The following is a 17,029-nucleotide window of genomic DNA, read 5'->3' on the forward strand; positions in this document are numbered from 1 at the left end:
AGCTGGGAGAGAAGCTTGATAAAGAGTCAGAAGATCAGCAGAACATGATTTCAGGTGAACTGCAGAAAGAAGATCAGGCAGAAGAACACGCACCAGACCAGCCTGAAGTGAAAGAAACTGAGCTCGGTTCTGCTCCCGATGGAGCAATGCTTTGTCCTAGCACACAGGCCGCAGATCTGAATGGCGCGGAACAGCCGAATGAGAAAAGGCCAGTTACAAATGAGGCATAATAAATGGTTTCAAGTTTTTGACCATTTATAATGCAATCTTGCAGCAGTAGATCTTGGCCTTGGTGTCTGATGTTTGTAGCTCAGTCCCATCCCCTGTTTGTTGTCAAGTGTTTGTAGTATTACTGACAGCTGTCGCAGAGGATGTGGCAAACTGCAGTTATGAGTTATGTACAAGCCCTTAGACCGTTTTCTCACCTTTCCTCACTCTTTTTTTTCTGTAAGGTAGTTGGATTTCCCATGTTCTTATACTCTCTCACCAAATAATATGCTTTTAGTGTTAATTTCATTAGCCTTTCAGAAGTTATGTCCTTTGTGTGTTAATTCTGCTGCATGCATTTCACTTTGCTTTCTTGTTTAGTGATGGTTATGTTGTTTGCTAAGATCAAAGTAGCAGTAGGTAGAATGTATTGGAAGGAATGAGCGTTTTGTTTTCAAAATGCAAGGTAAAGGCTTCTAATTTTAGAGAGAAATCTAACTTACTGCTGATGTATTATAGAACTACTTAGGTTTGTTTCACATTATCGAAGATACTAAAACACTTTCAGAGATATCAGTGAAGGTATTCTAATGCTTGCTCTTCCTAAAATCTGTGCAAAGGTCATTCCGTGCAGTTAGGAAAGCCACTAAAGGAAGCTATCAGTATTTCATAAGTCTGTATTCAGTCCTGTGCATGCTTTAAGTTACAATTGCCCTCAAAAATCAAAACAGAGACTCACTGAACTTACATCTCTGTGTGATGTAAGTGAAACTTGTGCCTCTGATCATACAGTTGCAAAGCTGCACTCCCAAAACTTCCAATAGGAAGTTTGGCTTCATATTCTCCTCAGGGTGCAAGCGAGAGAAACATTAGTGCTGCTTAATTCTTGGCTCTAGTTTTCCTGACTGCATGAGAAATTTCCATCCACTATATTTTGTGTGAGGATTCTAGGAATTCAGTCCTGGAAGTGGTAATTTGAATCACAGAGAGCACACCCCGGTGGCGTTGTTTTTTTTAATTTAAATAAAATTCTTGAAAAAGCTTCAGTAGAGTGAGATGTGGCTTCCCTTTGAACAATTGGTCTACTTCTGTAAAACGTTTTAAGTTGACAGTCTTGACAACCTTGATTTTGACTGCAATGTGTTTTATCATAAACGTGTAATATATCTAAAAATAAAGTTAACTTCAAGGTAACTGTACTTCTTAACAATAGTCACCTTAAATAGTCATGGTGAAGACCTTAGCTGCAGTGAAACTGCAGAAGGCAGAAAACACTTCCACTCTGAATTGCTGTGTTTCCATTCTTGTTCCTGCCTGGTTATTAGAGTATCTTCACTGGCAGCATCTAGCTGATGTAAATTGAAGAAGTAGTCAGCTGGTGTAAGAAAGACTGTTGGCATACATGGTCTGTAAACTGATGGGCTGTGTGTGAAGTGTTTCTGTTGCCTACCAAAGTTCTGAGGTTCCGAAGTCTAGATCTAGCTCAGGGAGCACAATAGTTAAATACTTTGTAACATGGCTTTTCAGTAGTATTTAGTGTCCCACCCAGTTTGTTAGATGTGCAGATCGCTTCGCGTTTCTCCAAGCCACTGTTTTTTGTGACATCCTTTCTTATTCTCTCATAGTCCTGCTGGCAGTAGTAGATACGGCTCCTCTTGTAATGTCAGCCAGGGAAGCTCTCACCTAAGTGAGCTGGACCATTCCCATGAAAGTGCCCATGGCTCTGAGCAAGAAGATGATCACCAGGAAAGAGAGTCAAATCATTCCTACCACAGTTTGGGCAGCTACCAGAAGGATGGTCAGTCGTGTCTCAGGGAGCACGAGGAGCCTCACAGCAAAGGAGAGGAGAAAGTCTGTGAGACAGAGGAGAAACGTGCAGACCATTCTGCAGCTAAGTTACCTCTGGAACTTGAGAAGCCCAAGGATGTTGATGCAAGAGCCCAAGTGAGGTAGGTGAAACAAAGTTTACTAAGTTCTTTTCAACTAATTCAAAGAAGATTCCTCTCTTTGCTGTTTCTGGGGCGAATTCTGTACGCTGTTCTTGCAGCCTTCTCTAACAACCAACTCGATGTTGCTGGTCTGTGTAACAGCTTCATGTGCAGGACCAGTTATCTATGAGACGTTGGCTGAGCTTAAACTGTGTTTGCTGTGCATGTGAAGAGGAGTGCTGGCTAGTGCCTTGGAGCTCATTTGCTGTATTTTCTGTTTCTGGTTTGATGACTGTAGTCTGGCCCGGAGATAGCTGCTTCTGTTGCTTATGTGTGATCAAGCTTACTTGTGAGCAACCAAGAACTACGTGTCGTCATGGTTAGAGCTGCGTTAGTTCCTTTCTTGTGTAGTAGGCTACTGCAATTAGAGTTAGTGTTTATGTAGTCGTAGGTTGTGGAATTAAAGTATGAATAGACATGTTGCTCTGACTCACTGTGGCAGCTTTTCTTGTCCTTGCACTTGGGCTTTCCAAGCTGTCAGCAGTACTGAAAACAGTCTTCAAAAAGCATTTCAGCTAAGTTTGGGAGAGTAGTGTGCTGGGTTTTGTACAGGTTTTACAGGAATTTCGAATTTCACTACTTCACTCCAGGAGTGACTTTTTTGCTTGAAGTAATCAAGTCATTACAACTCCTAGTGCGGATAGGGTTATCCTTTCGTAAGTATCAGGGGTTGTTTTAATCTGGTTCAGTTAGATCTATGGAAAGACATCTGCCTGTCTGTACCTTTTGGAGGGTACAGCTGGTGTCACTGTGCTTATATATAAGAGAGAATTAACTACAGCAGTTCACGTGCAGGCAACTCTTACAGTAAAGATGAAGAACGGAAAACAAGACTAGAAAAAGTGTTAAACTGTTTTTAAACTGACTCACTTTCCTCTTCTCCTTACAGAGCAGCAGCAGTCTTGTCCCAGAATGGCTGGCCTGTATTTTTTTTCACAGGGAAGGTTATTCACATAGTCTATTTCAGGCTAATTTAGGCATCTAACCTGGATACTCCTGCGTCACTGGCTCCCATTCTCTCCCCGCTTCTGGCAATACTTTCCTGTCTCCATGGAATATACGTGGAACTGAGCTCTGAAAGTTGATCCTTAGAGTTGCACCAGAGCTAGATGTGTAGCATATATGGAAGTTGGTCTTGGTTATGGTTTTTTAATACTGTCGGCAGCATGGGGTGCTTTGCAGACAGTGAAAGATGTTTGTTTTGGTGATTTACAGCTCTGCAACATACAAAAGAAGGAATGCAACTGAAAGCCTGATGTATCATGAGGTTAGGGAGTGTAAAATGTGCTGTGAGGCACTGAGGTGGGACATTGCTGCCAAATGCACATGCCCTCTTGAAAAGCTGTAGGAAAGGGTAGCGTGAGAAAGGTGCAGTGAATGGGGGCAAACACAGCTGAGTGCTGTTGCCAGTGTTTCCACTGAAGAGGGGCTGTAAATTTGTAGTGGTAGGGGTGAGTAGGGAGAGGCAGTGGATAGAAGGGACCTGCAACGGGCATGGGGATGTACAATCTTCCATCTGCCTTTGTGTGTGCAGTTATGATACCAACATGTTGAACTGGCTTGATCAGGTATCTTGGACTGCTTTCCTGATGTTCTGACCAATGTCATCTTCATTCTGGGGTTGGATTGTATCCTAGATTATGTCTTTCAGCTCATCAGTTTCCAGGATGATTCCTGTATATAAGGAAATCTCTGCTTTAGGACTCACTTCCAAGAGCATGTGCAGGGCTATGTTGACCAGAGCCTGTTGGTTGCTTCAGCTTCCAGAGCTGAAGCTGTGGTTGCACTGTGTAACATTTAATCTTCTAATGCTACACATAAGTGTTCTTCATGTAGTGTTTTTCTGTTTCTTGCCTTTAAGCTACCATGGTGACAATGAGCCACCACCATTTCCTCCAGCAAGAGCCCATTGGATTAGAGCCATTAGCAAAGTTCGACTTCGGCTCCAAGAGGTAGGATGGAGTATTGCTTTCCTCCTTCTCTGTGCTACCTGGATTTTAGATCTGTGGCTGAAGGTTTCGTTGCTTCTTCCTTGTAACACACCTCTGATGGTTTTGATGTTTTGCAGATAAAAATTTAATCCAGTGTATTGTACAGGACAGCAGCTTGTTGTGATGGTCTTAGAGCTATCTAATTCTACCAAACGTTTTGAACCTCGGTGTGTGGAACTAGAGATGAATATCAGAAAATATGCAGAAGCCAAGAAATTAGCTCTGAATTTGTAAATAGTAATAATAATAATGTCTGGGACTAAATGGCTTGTGTTAAACTGTTTGAAATGAAGACATTTTCTCAAGGCAATTTGAGGATAGCTTGTTAGGTTAGTAGGAGTTATCTGTATTATTTGTCGTGTGAAAATGTTCCTTGGTAAACTTTATGTTAAATATTTTTGTATATACTAATTGAAAGTAGGAGTATAATAAGTCTTGGTATTTCCATCTTGCGAAAGTAAGATTTAAAAATAAATAATCTTGATTTGGGAAGTCAAAAGGAAAAGGCTGTGACATTTTCTTCAACAGTATAAACACTCTGGTTTCATAAAACAGCGATTAAGACCCAAAAAGTTGTTTTTTTGACGAAAAAAAGAAAGTTCTGCTCTCATCCATCTGCAGGCCCACAAAAGATAACATATGGTGTTCATATTCTATAGATGATAAACTATTGCCTATTACCAAAAGTGCAGAGTTAATATATTTTATTTAGAAATACTACTTTCTTCTATAGTTCTCTTGTTTTGTTTTTATAAGAAATTATTTCACAATATCTATCTATCAGTAGCAGCACTTTTCCTTCTGTTCTGGATTTGTTGCAAATTTTTAGGAAAACTTTTTTGTGTGTGTGTGTCTGGGGAGACATGTGAAATGCTATAGCAGAAATAGTTTTGACCTTGGCTTATTTGGATTGTAAATTCTTTCCCATCTAACAATTACTGTGTTACTTCACTTCTGAGCAGAAGGGATTTGGGTCAAAACTGTCAGTCTGACATGGAAAGTGACATTTAAGAACACCAGTAGTGTCTAAGAAGAAAAGGAACTTCTGTTGTGGTTTTGTAGAGCATGCAAGCAGAGCATGCAGTTCTGTGCTTTATGGAAAACAAGTGCACATGCTAGAAGGGATAAGAGATTCAATGATGCCTCTCCCTGTGTATATATATAGTTGTTTTTTTTTTCTCTGAGAATGTTGATGAGGTGGTTCAGCATCAATCTTTGTGTTTCTGCTGAACTGGAAGGAAGACATGCTTTGAGATGACTGTTACAGAAACACTGGTTTAGTTATGACAGCAAAATGTCATTAATTGCTTTGCCTTGACCACTCCTAACAACTATTGATCCAAAATTCCCTTAGAAGAAAAAACATTGAGATGGAGCCTTCCAGCAGCCTGCTCCAGGGTTTAGCTGTCTTTACTGTCCAAAAGCTTTTCCTAACCTCTGCTCTAGATCTCCCTTGTGCTGTATAAATCCATTTCTTGTGATTGGGACAAGGAGTAAAGGAGCAGAACTGATTCCCTTTCTCTCTGGAATAGTGAAGGGCTGCTGCAAAGAAAGGACAAAGCCCCGCTCCCTTGTCTCCTGTTCTTTTTCTTTTAGCCTTTACTTGTGAGGTTTTGTTTTAGGCACTGTTTAATCAGCCTTTGTGTTTTGTTTTGGTTTTTTTTTTTTTTCCTTTCTTTGTTTTCCTGAAGTGCAGTGTCCAAAGCTGAATGTGGAAACCCAGCTGAGAGCTTGCTCATGTGCACTACAGAGCAACACAGACTTTGTTCTCCAGACTGTGATCCTGATATCCCAAGATATCAGGTATCCTGCTGTGATGGTGCCTTTTTATCGCAGACTGACACTGATGCATAGTTAGCCTCTTATCCTTCCCAGAGCTGAGGTTCCTTCTGAAGAAGTCCTTTGTCAGTTGCTCGCTAGGCTATATTTGTGTTGGATTACAGATGAATGTGGCTTTGCACTTGTTCTTACAGAACTGTTTTTTGTGTTTTTTTTTTTTTCCGCTCTTTAAGCACGTTGCTGTCTGTCTCTTCCTGATCTGTTATGCCTACAAATCCTTCAAGTTGTATGTGAAAAAGTTTTGCGGCACATAAACTGCCAGGCTGTGTGCTACCAGAGCTGCCTGAGGGACCCTGCTTGATACATTCTTTGAGTTTGGCTACTCCAAGTATAATTTTTCCAGTGTGTTTGTATTTATTTTAGCTGTTTCGTCTAGACCTTAGGATATAAAACTTCTACTGTTCTTCTGCTACCCCTAAGACTAATTTACCTTGTCATAGAAGGAAGTTAAATGCATTTGACACAGTTCTACTCTTGATGAAACTATGCTTGCTCTTATTTCTCTGCTTTTTATGTTCTAGAAGATGACAAATAGTTTGAGTATTTGTTCCAGTCTTCAATTCCCAGGATGGGGGAGGGGGAAGTCAAGTTAGTAGCACTTTCGTAATTGTCTAAGTCCTCATCTTCCTATTTTTTAAGCAAAAATGCCTGTTTTGCCCTTTTCAAATCTTTAAGTGCATTGCCTGTTTTTCAAGTTCTTAGCACTTTGATTGTCAGTGTTGCAATCTGGTACCTGAGGAGCAAGATTTATCAAGACCAGCTGACTTAGAAATAACTACCTTGTCTGTTGGCTTTCAAAGTTGTTTTCCTTTACTGTTTTCATAACTTGCTAAACTTCTTTTTTCCCTTTTAAAAAAAAAATAATAATAATTCCGTCAGCTGCCTGGCTGCAGTTGTCCCTCTCAGTGAAGACCTGAAGCATTAAGGCATCAAATGTTCCAGCCTTCTTAATGCCACCTGATGATAGTTTTGTCTTCCTATGAGTAGAAGCCATGTATTTTTTGTCATATATGTGTTCACTGCTGGGCGTTTAATTTTGTACTTCACCCTGTTGATTTCTTTCCTGTACAATCATGCTTTCCTTAAAATCTTCCTCAGGAAGGTAACTGTAGTTCGAGGTTCAAGACCTGTGAAGATGGGCACAGGTCTCTCATTGTATGTCCTTTCCTTCCTCTTCAGTGGGATAGATTGTGGGTTTTTTGTCTGTTGATGCTGTTTCCTTAACTTTTAACAGCTTCCTGAACTGACTGGTCCTTCAAGCCTGTTTGTCATGAGCTGTAGCTAGTGGTTTCCCAAGTTTTTATTATTTTATATTCTTGAATGACATAGCGTTTTTCTAGCTTGTCTAATTCCTTTCCTTTCAAGGTATCAGGAAGACTGTTGCAGTTTTCTCAGATGTGTTTGCATCCTCATTTCTCGCTCTGCTCAAATCTAGAAGAGCATCTCTGCTAGTTGCTTTGTGCACCTTGTGCATCATCAGCTCGTTCCTACATCTTGTTTGAAAGTCAGTGATATGAATACAGACTATGCGGATAAGTATCAGGATTTTAAAGGTCCTTGTGATGGTAGTCTAACCAGGTGTTTGCATTGGTAGTTAGAAAAGGTCATGTCTCATTTCTTTGATCACACCATTAGCATCTTCCCATCTTTTGTTGTTACCTAGAAGCTTTCAAGAGGACTACCCTTCTCTTTTGTTCTACTGCTTAGAGCAGCTGCTTATGTCCTTAATGTTCAAAGTGATGCCTCCAGCTCTTTTGCATGTTCCCCTTTCTCAATGTGTGATATCATTTCATTAATACGCGTGGAGCTCCAGCTCACGGATCTGAACTGCTGAATTGCTCTCACATAAGACTAGTCAAATGGTTGTTATGACTCTTAATTGTTAATGATCTGGCTGAAATTTGAAAGAGAGAAAAGAGAAAAAAAAGAAAGGCACCCAAGAAGTTTCCATATGTGATGTGATTATAAATCCCCTGAGCAATTCAGCCTCCTACCTGGGAAGAGATTAATATTCATATGAATAATATGCATGCAACCTACAGCACCATGAGTCAGAGAAATTTAGTATTTTAATTAAGACTTGACAGTTATAAAATGGCACAGAAATTTGTAGCTGTGCATGTTAAAAAAGCTTTGTGGTAGCATGCACGTTTTTTTCTTCACTTCTGCTGTTTTGCTTGTTCTCTTTCTGTGTTTGTGAAGAGGAAACTTAATTATGCCAGAATCAAACTAGGGTTTTCAGCCCTGAGAGGAATGACTCAATAATTCTCACCTTCACACTTAGAACTTTGTCTACAAAGAAGGATTAATTGATAGCTCGTCTGCTGCAGTCCCTCTGTGGGAGCTTCTTTTCCAGAAGAAGAACAAACACATAGCTATTGCATCTTCCACTCGCAGCCCTCTTTAACTGAAATTGCCTTCAGCTAGGGACACGGCTGTGTGACTTTTAAAATTACACAAATGTGAATCCGAGTTTTGTATAACACTGAGGAACTGGCAGACTGGAGAAGAGCGAAAACTCAGTCAAATCATCAAATCACCTCTCTTACCAATTCTCTCAATTATGTTTAAGTATTACAAGACGGTGTGGGGTCTGCTATTTTATCCACTTACAGTGGGTTTGTTTATGGGGGAAAAAGTCTTATGCCTCATTTTCCTCTTTTATATCAGGAGATTAAATACATCAATTTACTTATTTTCATTTCAAAACTGAAGTCATTGGAGCAGAGTTTCCTCTTTGGTTTTTCTTCTTCTAGATGCCATTTTATACCAATTATTTTGATTTTAATCTTTGTCTTTCCCTCTTAAATGTCAGTAGGCTCTTCTGTTTGACTGCTATGTAACTAGATCACAGACTGAGATGGCAGATGTAGTTCATGTCATTATTCTTCTGAAATATGATAAGTGACTGCAGCAGGGGGACTAAATGACTGTCCTCCTCCAGTCTTACAGGTACCCAGTCATATCCCCAGTCTTCATTTGCCATGCCCTGTAGCTTCGTGGTCAGCTCTTCTGATCAAGCACCCACAAATATTTAGGAACCATCAGGGTCTCGCTTTTAAAAGCCCTGGTCTAGGGAGGGTGTTGTATTGCTGATTTTTGGAGTGTGAAGCTGTATTTTCATTTTGATAAAGCAAGCTGTTGGTGCAAACCACCGCTGTTTCCTTCTTGTGTAGCTGTGGGGTGCCCTGAAGAGACTTCCACTGTTAGTGAGGAGACCAGCAAGGCAATAGCTGGTGCTAGTTTTGGTTGCTAGTTTGATTGTAAGTTACCTGCTTGCCCCTACTCCTCACAGGTGAATCCAGGCCCTCTGATCAATAAAAGCACGTAGTGTACACCAGTCCAGATGGCTAGTGGAGGACATGCCTGCTTTGGGCCAGTCACCAAAAGATTGGAAGCTGTCCCTTTCCACCTCTCATGAACTGTACAGTCCATGCAGTAGTTTACTTTTAGCATTTTATTTCCCTTAAGCTTTCTTGCCTAGGTGTCTTTTTATCAGTCCCGTGAAGATGAGTAAGCTCTGCATTTTCAAAGCCTCCTACACAGTGGCAAAGAAGCAAACTGAAGCACTGTGACTCCAACAGAGTTTCTAGAAACTTCTCTTCATACAGGAAAAACTACAACTCCAGTTAAATGTCTTCCTTATTTTCTACCTGTTGTATTTATGAAGATTATCTTTAACCTGCGCCAAAGTACCAGCATTGCTGATGAAATGTCCCAGGGATCAGAGTTGGTGGGGATCTGTAGAACATCCCTGTGCTTGTGAAATTGCTGGTCCTGCACCAGAGAGGAGATCAGGTCTATGTACGTAGGGCACCATTGGAGGGTCACTGCTGGCTGTGGTGCAGACTATCTGTTGTCAGGTGGCTGTGCTTGCGATGGCACTCAAGTGCTTTCTGGATACCTTATCCGTAAAATGCATTTGCGGCTTTTGGATCCCTTAGGGATTGCACAACAATAATCATTTAGAAAGCATTAACAATAGAATAGTAGTGGAGGTGTTCTGCCTCCCCCTGCCATAATCTTACTTCCTTGTGTTGCATCCAAGTTTGCAGACTGACAAGTCTTGTGGGACTCCCCTGTCGTGGTTCAGGCTGCTCCGACAACTGAACTCCACTCAGCTGCTCACTCACTTCTGCCCTCAGTGAAGTGGAGAAAAATGTAATAAAAGGGCTGCGGGTTGAGACAAGAACAGAGGGAGCACCCACCGACCATGGTCCCGGGCAAAACAGACTCGGCTTGGGAATAAAGCAAAACAATTTATTAACAGTTACTTGAAAGGATAAAAAGAAACAAAGCCAGATCTTAAAAACAACACTTCCCCCCTTTCCTTTTCTTCCCGGCTCTACCTCCTCTCCCAGTGGTGCAGGGGGACAGGGAATGGGGGAGTGCAGGTCAGTTCATCCCATGTTGTTACTTCTGCTCCTTTTCTTAAAGGAGGAGTAGGAGTCCTTACACCCTTTTCCCTTGCTCCAGTGGATCCCCTACTCACAAGGAAAAATTCCACAGACTTCTCCAGAGTGAGTCCTACCCACAGGAAACAATCCTTCCCCATCAGATTGCTGCAGTGCGGGCTTTACCACAGTCTTGGATTCTTAGGGAGCTGTTGCCACTCGCTCTGGCGTAGGTCATCCCACGGACTCTAGATGCCTCTCTACCTTGTTGTGCGTCCCATGCTCCATGACTGTCCTCAGGCTCAGGCATCTCTTCTCCGACGTGGCTTCTCCACGGGCCGTGAGTAAATCTCTGCCCTACCGAGTCCGTCCTGGCTGCAGGGGGGCTGCTGCCGTCTCGCCACTGGTTGCAGGGGAAACTCAGCTCCGGCACACCTCGTCCCATTCCATCTTCACTGACCTAGTGTCTGTGTGGCTGTTTCTCTCAGATCTCAGTCCTCTCCAGGTGAACTCAGCCCAGCGGGCACCCCGGGAGTGGGGTGCTCCCCGAGTTCCCCCGGTGGCTCTGCCACTGCCATCCTCAGCAGGTGACACCGGCCTGGCGCGGGCAGCCCCTGGCTGGGAGTCGGGAGTCGGGACAGTGCCCTCCTCCCTTCTCTCCTCACTCCTGGGCAAAGCATCTTTTCCGGCTCCATTTTGCCAACTAAATAGGGCAATTCGCAGAGGCGCCGATCAACCCAACCCCAGCCCGAGGGGGACGGGAGTCTGATCTGGTGGCCTGAGATGGGTCCGACCCGGCTCCGAAACCGGGGGAGTCACAGTGAGCAAATTCCGTCTCCCGCCACCACAACCCCTTCACACAAACCCAGCACATCCCCAAAGGCCTTCCCAAGGCAGCTGTTAGCTCGGGGTGATATCTCAGCGCTTGAACGACCGGTGTCTGTTGTCTCTCTTGGTTGCCCCTCTGTGAGGCAAGGTTCAGCTGACATGCTGTACTCGCAGGAGGAAAAGCTGCTTTCATCTCCAGGTGTCTTAAACTGTCTGTGTATTCACATCTGCTTGGAATAAAATGCATGTTTACTTATCCTTGCTGAGATTCTCTGAGACCTGCTACAATTTTTTTAACTTGCTTTGCAATAAATGTTTACAGTTATGTTACAGCAAAGAGATAATTATTTGTATGTACACACAAGAAAATAGTGTTGTGCCTTCATTAACTGCTGTTGTGATTTTTGAGAAGCTTTTTGATAAGCTTACTTCCAGTGGGAAAATCAGCAGGCTTGCCCTTTTTAGAACAGTTATGCTAAAATTAAGAGAAATGCTTTCTTGTGGAGCAACATGCTGTTCAGAAATGCTTTTCATAATGACCACAGCAGCTAGGAGCCCTGTTCAGTTGCTAACAGGATTTTCTGCAAGTTTCTCTGAACATACCACTGTACTGACACTCAATTTTTATTCACCTGTGCTCAAAACCAGTTTCAGTGTTGATGGTCTGTACTCCCAGCACACAGGACATCTGCCCCTTCAGTGACGGCAGAGTTCCTGTGTACCGTCCTGTTGCTCGTTAGAAAAAAACCCTTGGGGAGTTTTCGTATTCATAACAGGAGTTTGCACAGTGGATAGCTAACTTTCCTATCATGCTATTTTACTTTTTCGCTGCAAGCCTCCTGTAGGCTTGCCTGCTTGAGAAGGCAGAGAATCCTGACATGCTGTTTCTTTTGCTGATGTATAGTAGTATTCAGGACTATAGCTTTGCGTCTCCAATTTTGTATTGTAAACTACACAGCCGTAAGGCAAAATTCTTATAAGCCTTTGAATGGGAATCCAAATGTAATTTACTTCTCTTCCAAGGTTTATTCCATTGATTTCATTAAAAAGACAAGGACTGTGTGTGTGCAACATCTGGGATATTGTTTACAAACATGGGATCTTCCACCATCGGGTGCATCTTTTACTTTGTGCTGGCACTGCACATTAAGTTCAAGTAATCCAGTTTGGCTGAGCTGTATGCTTCTCTTCTCTGGCTTGTAAGGTCATACTGTCAGTACTGGGATACATGTGAACAGTCTGCTGTTACATCTCATATTTTTACTTGAAACACTTTGTGTGTGAGTGTTTGGCTTCTGGAGTGAAGCTGGATGGAAAATGGCTGCTGCTTTTGCAAAGTGTGGGGTTTTTTTGGGATGAGTCAGGAGTTAGACTTTCTGGTTTTGACTTCGAGATTGACTGATGCAGGACCTCTCTATGGAAGAGCCAGCACTTTAAGATAGAATATATCTAGAATAAGAGGGGAATAGGTCTCTAGTTCCTGATCTAAACTGGGCAATACTGAGATTTTAACATAGGTTTCCCACAATTTAGAAAACTGCATTGACTTAAGTTCAGCCAGGCCAAGTGCAAGGTCCTACATCTGGGTCTTGGCAATCCCAGGCACAAATACAGACTGGGCGGAGAATGGATCGAGAGCAGCCCTGAGGAGAAGGACTTGGGAGTACTGGTGGATGAGAAGCTCAATATGAGCCGGCAATGTGCTCTTGCGGCCCAGAAGGCCAACCGCGTCCTGGGCTGCATCAAGAGGAGCGTGGCCAGCAGGTCGAGGGAGGTGATTCTCCCCCTCTACTCTGCCCTCGTGAGACCTCACCTGGAGTATTGCGTCCAGTTCTGGAGCCTCCAACATAAGAAGGACATGGACCAGTTGGAGAGGGTCCAGAGGAGGGCCACGAAGATGATAAGAGGGCTGGAGCACCTTTCCTATGAGGACAGGCTGAAAGAGTTGGGGCTGTTCAGCCTGGAGAAGAGGAGGCTCCGGGGTGACCTTATAGCGGTCTTCCAGTACCTCAAGGGGGCCTACAGGAAAGATGGGGAGAGGCTGTTCAGGAGGGCCTGTTGTGATAGGACAAGGGGTAATGGTTTTAAAATAGAGGGAGGTAGATTCAGATTGGATATTAGGAAAAAATTTTTTACCATGAGAGTGGTAGAACACTGGAACAGGTTGCCCAGAGAGGTGGTGGATGCTCCATCCCTAGAGACGTTCAAGGCCAGGTTGGATGAGGCCCTGAGCAACCTGATCTAGTTGGAGATATCCCTGTTCCTTGCAGGGAGGTTGGACTAGATGACCTTTGAAGGTCCCTTCCAGCCCTAACCATTCTATGATTCTATGACTGCTAAACTGTCACACTCTTCTAGGGAATGACTCTTTGCTATGTTCCCTCCCCTGTTTGGGCATCTCAGATCAGAGAAATATTCCTGTTCAAATTCACCATGGCCCTGTAAACCAGATTTTGATTCTGACAAGTTGGTGTTTTCGGAAGGAAAAAGTGTCCTAGTCACCTATGGATATATCACCCAGCTGGCTTGTATTGGTATTGGTAATGATCTAATTAAGGTTTAGGCCCTGCCTACAAAAGGCGGGCCATTTCCTCCTGGCTGTGGAAGATGCAACCACATCCTTGGAGCCACAGCCCAGGCTGGTGAGCAACAACTGGTGACCCCGATGTGATACGAACACGAGAGACCCTGAAGACTGCGACCCCGACTCCCTCGCTGGAGCCAGAGCCTGAGCCGAGAGCCAGAGCCAAAAGAGCCGGAGCCAGAGCCGGAGCGAGAGTCCTTCAGTAAAGAAGGTAAAGCCGCAACCCCAGAAGAGGGAAGCAAACTGGAGTTGGAATGAATGGACTGGGTCTCTGCTCACCGTAAAGCCTTCTTGAAAACCTTTGAAAACAAAAAAACTGTAAAACAAAAAGGGAGAATTATGGCATCCAATTATTATTACCCAGCTGGCTTGAATTGAATGTAATTAACTAATTAACTAAGGTTTAGACCCTGCCTACAAAAGGCGGGCCATTTCCTCCTGGCTGTGGAAGATGCAACCACATCCTTGGAGCTGCAGCCCAGGCTGGTGAGCAACAACTGGTGACCCCGACGTGATTCTCACGAGAGACCCTGAAGACCTCGACCCCGACTCCCTCGCTGGAGCCAAGAACCCAAGCCAAAAGAGTCGGAGCGAGAAGTCCTTCGATAAAGAAGGTAAAGCCGCTACCCCAAAAGAGGGAAGCGAGCTGGAGTCAGAATGAATGAATTTGGGTCTCTGCTCACTGTAAAGCCATCTTGAAAACAAAAAACTGTAAAACAAAAAGGGGGAATTATTGGTATTGGTAATGATCTAATTAAGGTTTAGGCCCTGCCTACAAAAGGCGGGCCATTTCCTCCTGGCTGCGGAAGATGCAACGACATCCTTAGAGCCGCAGCCCAGGCTGGTGAGCAACAATCACCTTCCTTCCTCTCCATGGAAGTTGTACCTCTGCTGATCAGAGAGCAAGATGTGGGTGGCAGCAGTGGGCTCGTGATGTAGATAGATGACCTATGTCTTGTACTGCTTCTAGGTTCCCAATTACACTACATACCCAGAATTGCTGCCTTTTTGTCTCTGGCATCATTTCTCTTATGCATTCTAATCACAGCAATTTCTGTGTTTGTTATCTCCATAAGTTACTTACGTGTTGCAGGCTGAAGGAGCTATCCATGTGCACAGAGCACCTCTGAACCAGAATGAACTACAGTGAGCTCTCTTCTTGTGTGGTATTGTGGACACGCTGGAGGGAAGGGATGCCATCCAGAGGGACCTTGACAGGCTGGAGAGATGGGCCTGTGAGAACCTCATGAAGTTCCACAAGGCCAGGTGCAAGATCCTGCATGTGGGTTGGGGCAATCCCAAGCACAAGTCCAGGCTGGGCAGAGAATGGATTGAGAGCAGCCCTGAGGAAAAGGACTTGGGAGTGCTGGTGGATGAGAAGCTCAACATGAGCCAGCAATGTTCACTGGCAGCCCAGAAAGCCAACTGTATCCTGGGCTGAACCCAAAGAAGTGTGGCCAGCAGGTCGAGGGAGGGGATTCTGCCCCTCTACTCTGCTTTCATCAGACCCCACCTGGAATACTGTGTTCAGCTCTGGAGTCGCCAGCACAAGAAGGACATGGAGCTGCTGGAGTGGGTCCGGAGGAGGCCACGAAGATAATCCGAGGTCTGGAGCACCTGTGCTATGAAGACAGGCTGAGAGAGTTGGGGCTGTTCAGCCTGGAGAAGAGAAGGCTCCGGGGTGATCTTATAGCGGCTTTCCAGTACTTAAAGGGGGCCTACAGGAAAGCTGGAGAGGGACTTTTTACAAGGGTGTGTAGTGATACGACAAGGGGCAATGGCTTTAAACTGAAAGAGGGAGATTTAGATTAGATCTAAGGAAGAAATTTTTCACTCAGAGGGTGGTGAGGCAGTGGAACAGGTTGCCCAGAGAAGTTGTGGATGCCCCATCCCTGGAAGTGTTCAAGGCCAAGTTGGATGAGGCTTTGAGCAACCTGGTGTAGCGGAGGGTTTCCCTGCCCATGGCAGGGGGGTTGGAAGCAGATGATCTTTGAGGTCCCTTCCAACCCTAACCATTCTATGATTCTGCTGACTGGGTGCTACCCAGCTTGCATTGGCATTTGTACCAAGATGTTTCCAAATACTTTGTCAAGCAAATGCTTGTCCTTTCCCAGGACCTGCTGCAGCTGTTGTCTGAAACTTTAAGGAAAAATGGAGCCCAGGTCTGTTTGGAGAGTGGACCAAGTCCTCTAAATAGTATATGCCAAAGGCTAAAGAAGAATACTAAAAATGTTGGAGTTGAGGTAGCCGTTGCCACCTTATGCAAAACCCCCATCCTTTGCACCATGTTTTGGGGATGTAACGGTGAAAGAATTACAGCAGTGTGCTCTCTTGATAGAAGTTTTTACCTGATACAGAGTGAGGCACAGAAACCTGTGGTGTCCTGACCACCTCGGCATGGTACTTGTGCATGGTGCTCATCAGTAGAGATTGAGAGCGCTTCATCTAGCACTGGAGTAAGTCCGTTCCTCCTGCTCAGAATAGGGGTGCAATGGGAGAGGTGGGTGGGGGGACTCCTACCTGCCACATACGCTGCCCTTAAAAATAGCATTGGCTGTTGGGAGAGCCAGACTTCACACTCTTATTTTTAAGGCTCTGTGTGGGAGGAGGGGATATTTCCCAGTGTTGTGTATTGCTGAAGCAATCTGTGCAAGAAATGCTGCACCGGAGGAAAGCAGTGGGCTTTGGCTTACAAAGCACAAGGCTTGGGGAAAAGATGAGCTAACCAGCACAGCTTGAGACCATCATAAATGAAGCATTAACTGTTTGTGCAATGTTAGGAAATGCTTTGAATAGCATTGTAACTTCATAGAAAAAGGTAGTAGGTCAGAAAAAGGGGTTTGGTACATGACAATTTTGTCTTTTAATGGTGTTTTTCTTTCACTTGTTTCTTGTTTTTCAAGCTGTGTGGTTACACAACGTGTTTAGATGTAGGGCAAGGTTGCCTCAATGCTTCAGACCTAATTTTTGGAGTTGTGTGAGGGTTGTTGTAACTGGAATCTTCTAGTACTGTGTATCTTCGTTTACCTAAGATGATTACTTTCTTTCCCTCCATTGTAAAAGTGGCATTTGGAAGTCAAAACACTGTTAATAATGCTTAATGTAATGCTTGAAGACAGCAGGACTCCAGATCAGGCTGGTGCTGTGTGGTATGTAAAACAGAGTAGCTTTTTTATTTTCTGCACATTTTAATGTCAA

General features: G+C 43.9%; 1 protein-coding gene across 2 annotated transcripts in view; it reads left to right on the forward strand.

Moving 5' to 3' along the window:
* UNC13B (unc-13 homolog B) overlaps nucleotides 1-17,029 on the forward strand; it is a 198,376-nt gene that overhangs the window by 52,392 nt on the left and 128,955 nt on the right. For both annotated transcript variants that reach the window (XM_086629933.1, XM_086629934.1), the window contains exons 7-8: nucleotides 1,833-2,156; nucleotides 4,057-4,147. In XM_086629933.1, the coding sequence (XP_086486059.1) occupies nucleotides 1,833-2,156; nucleotides 4,057-4,147 (415 nt within the window). The remainder of the gene's footprint in view (nucleotides 1-1,832; nucleotides 2,157-4,056; nucleotides 4,148-17,029) is intronic.

Source organism: Tauraco erythrolophus, chromosome Z (assembly GCF_009769465.1).
Source record: "Tauraco erythrolophus isolate bTauEry1 chromosome Z, bTauEry1.pri, whole genome shotgun sequence".
Classification (NCBI taxonomy): Eukaryota; Metazoa; Chordata; class Aves; order Musophagiformes; family Musophagidae; genus Tauraco; species Tauraco erythrolophus.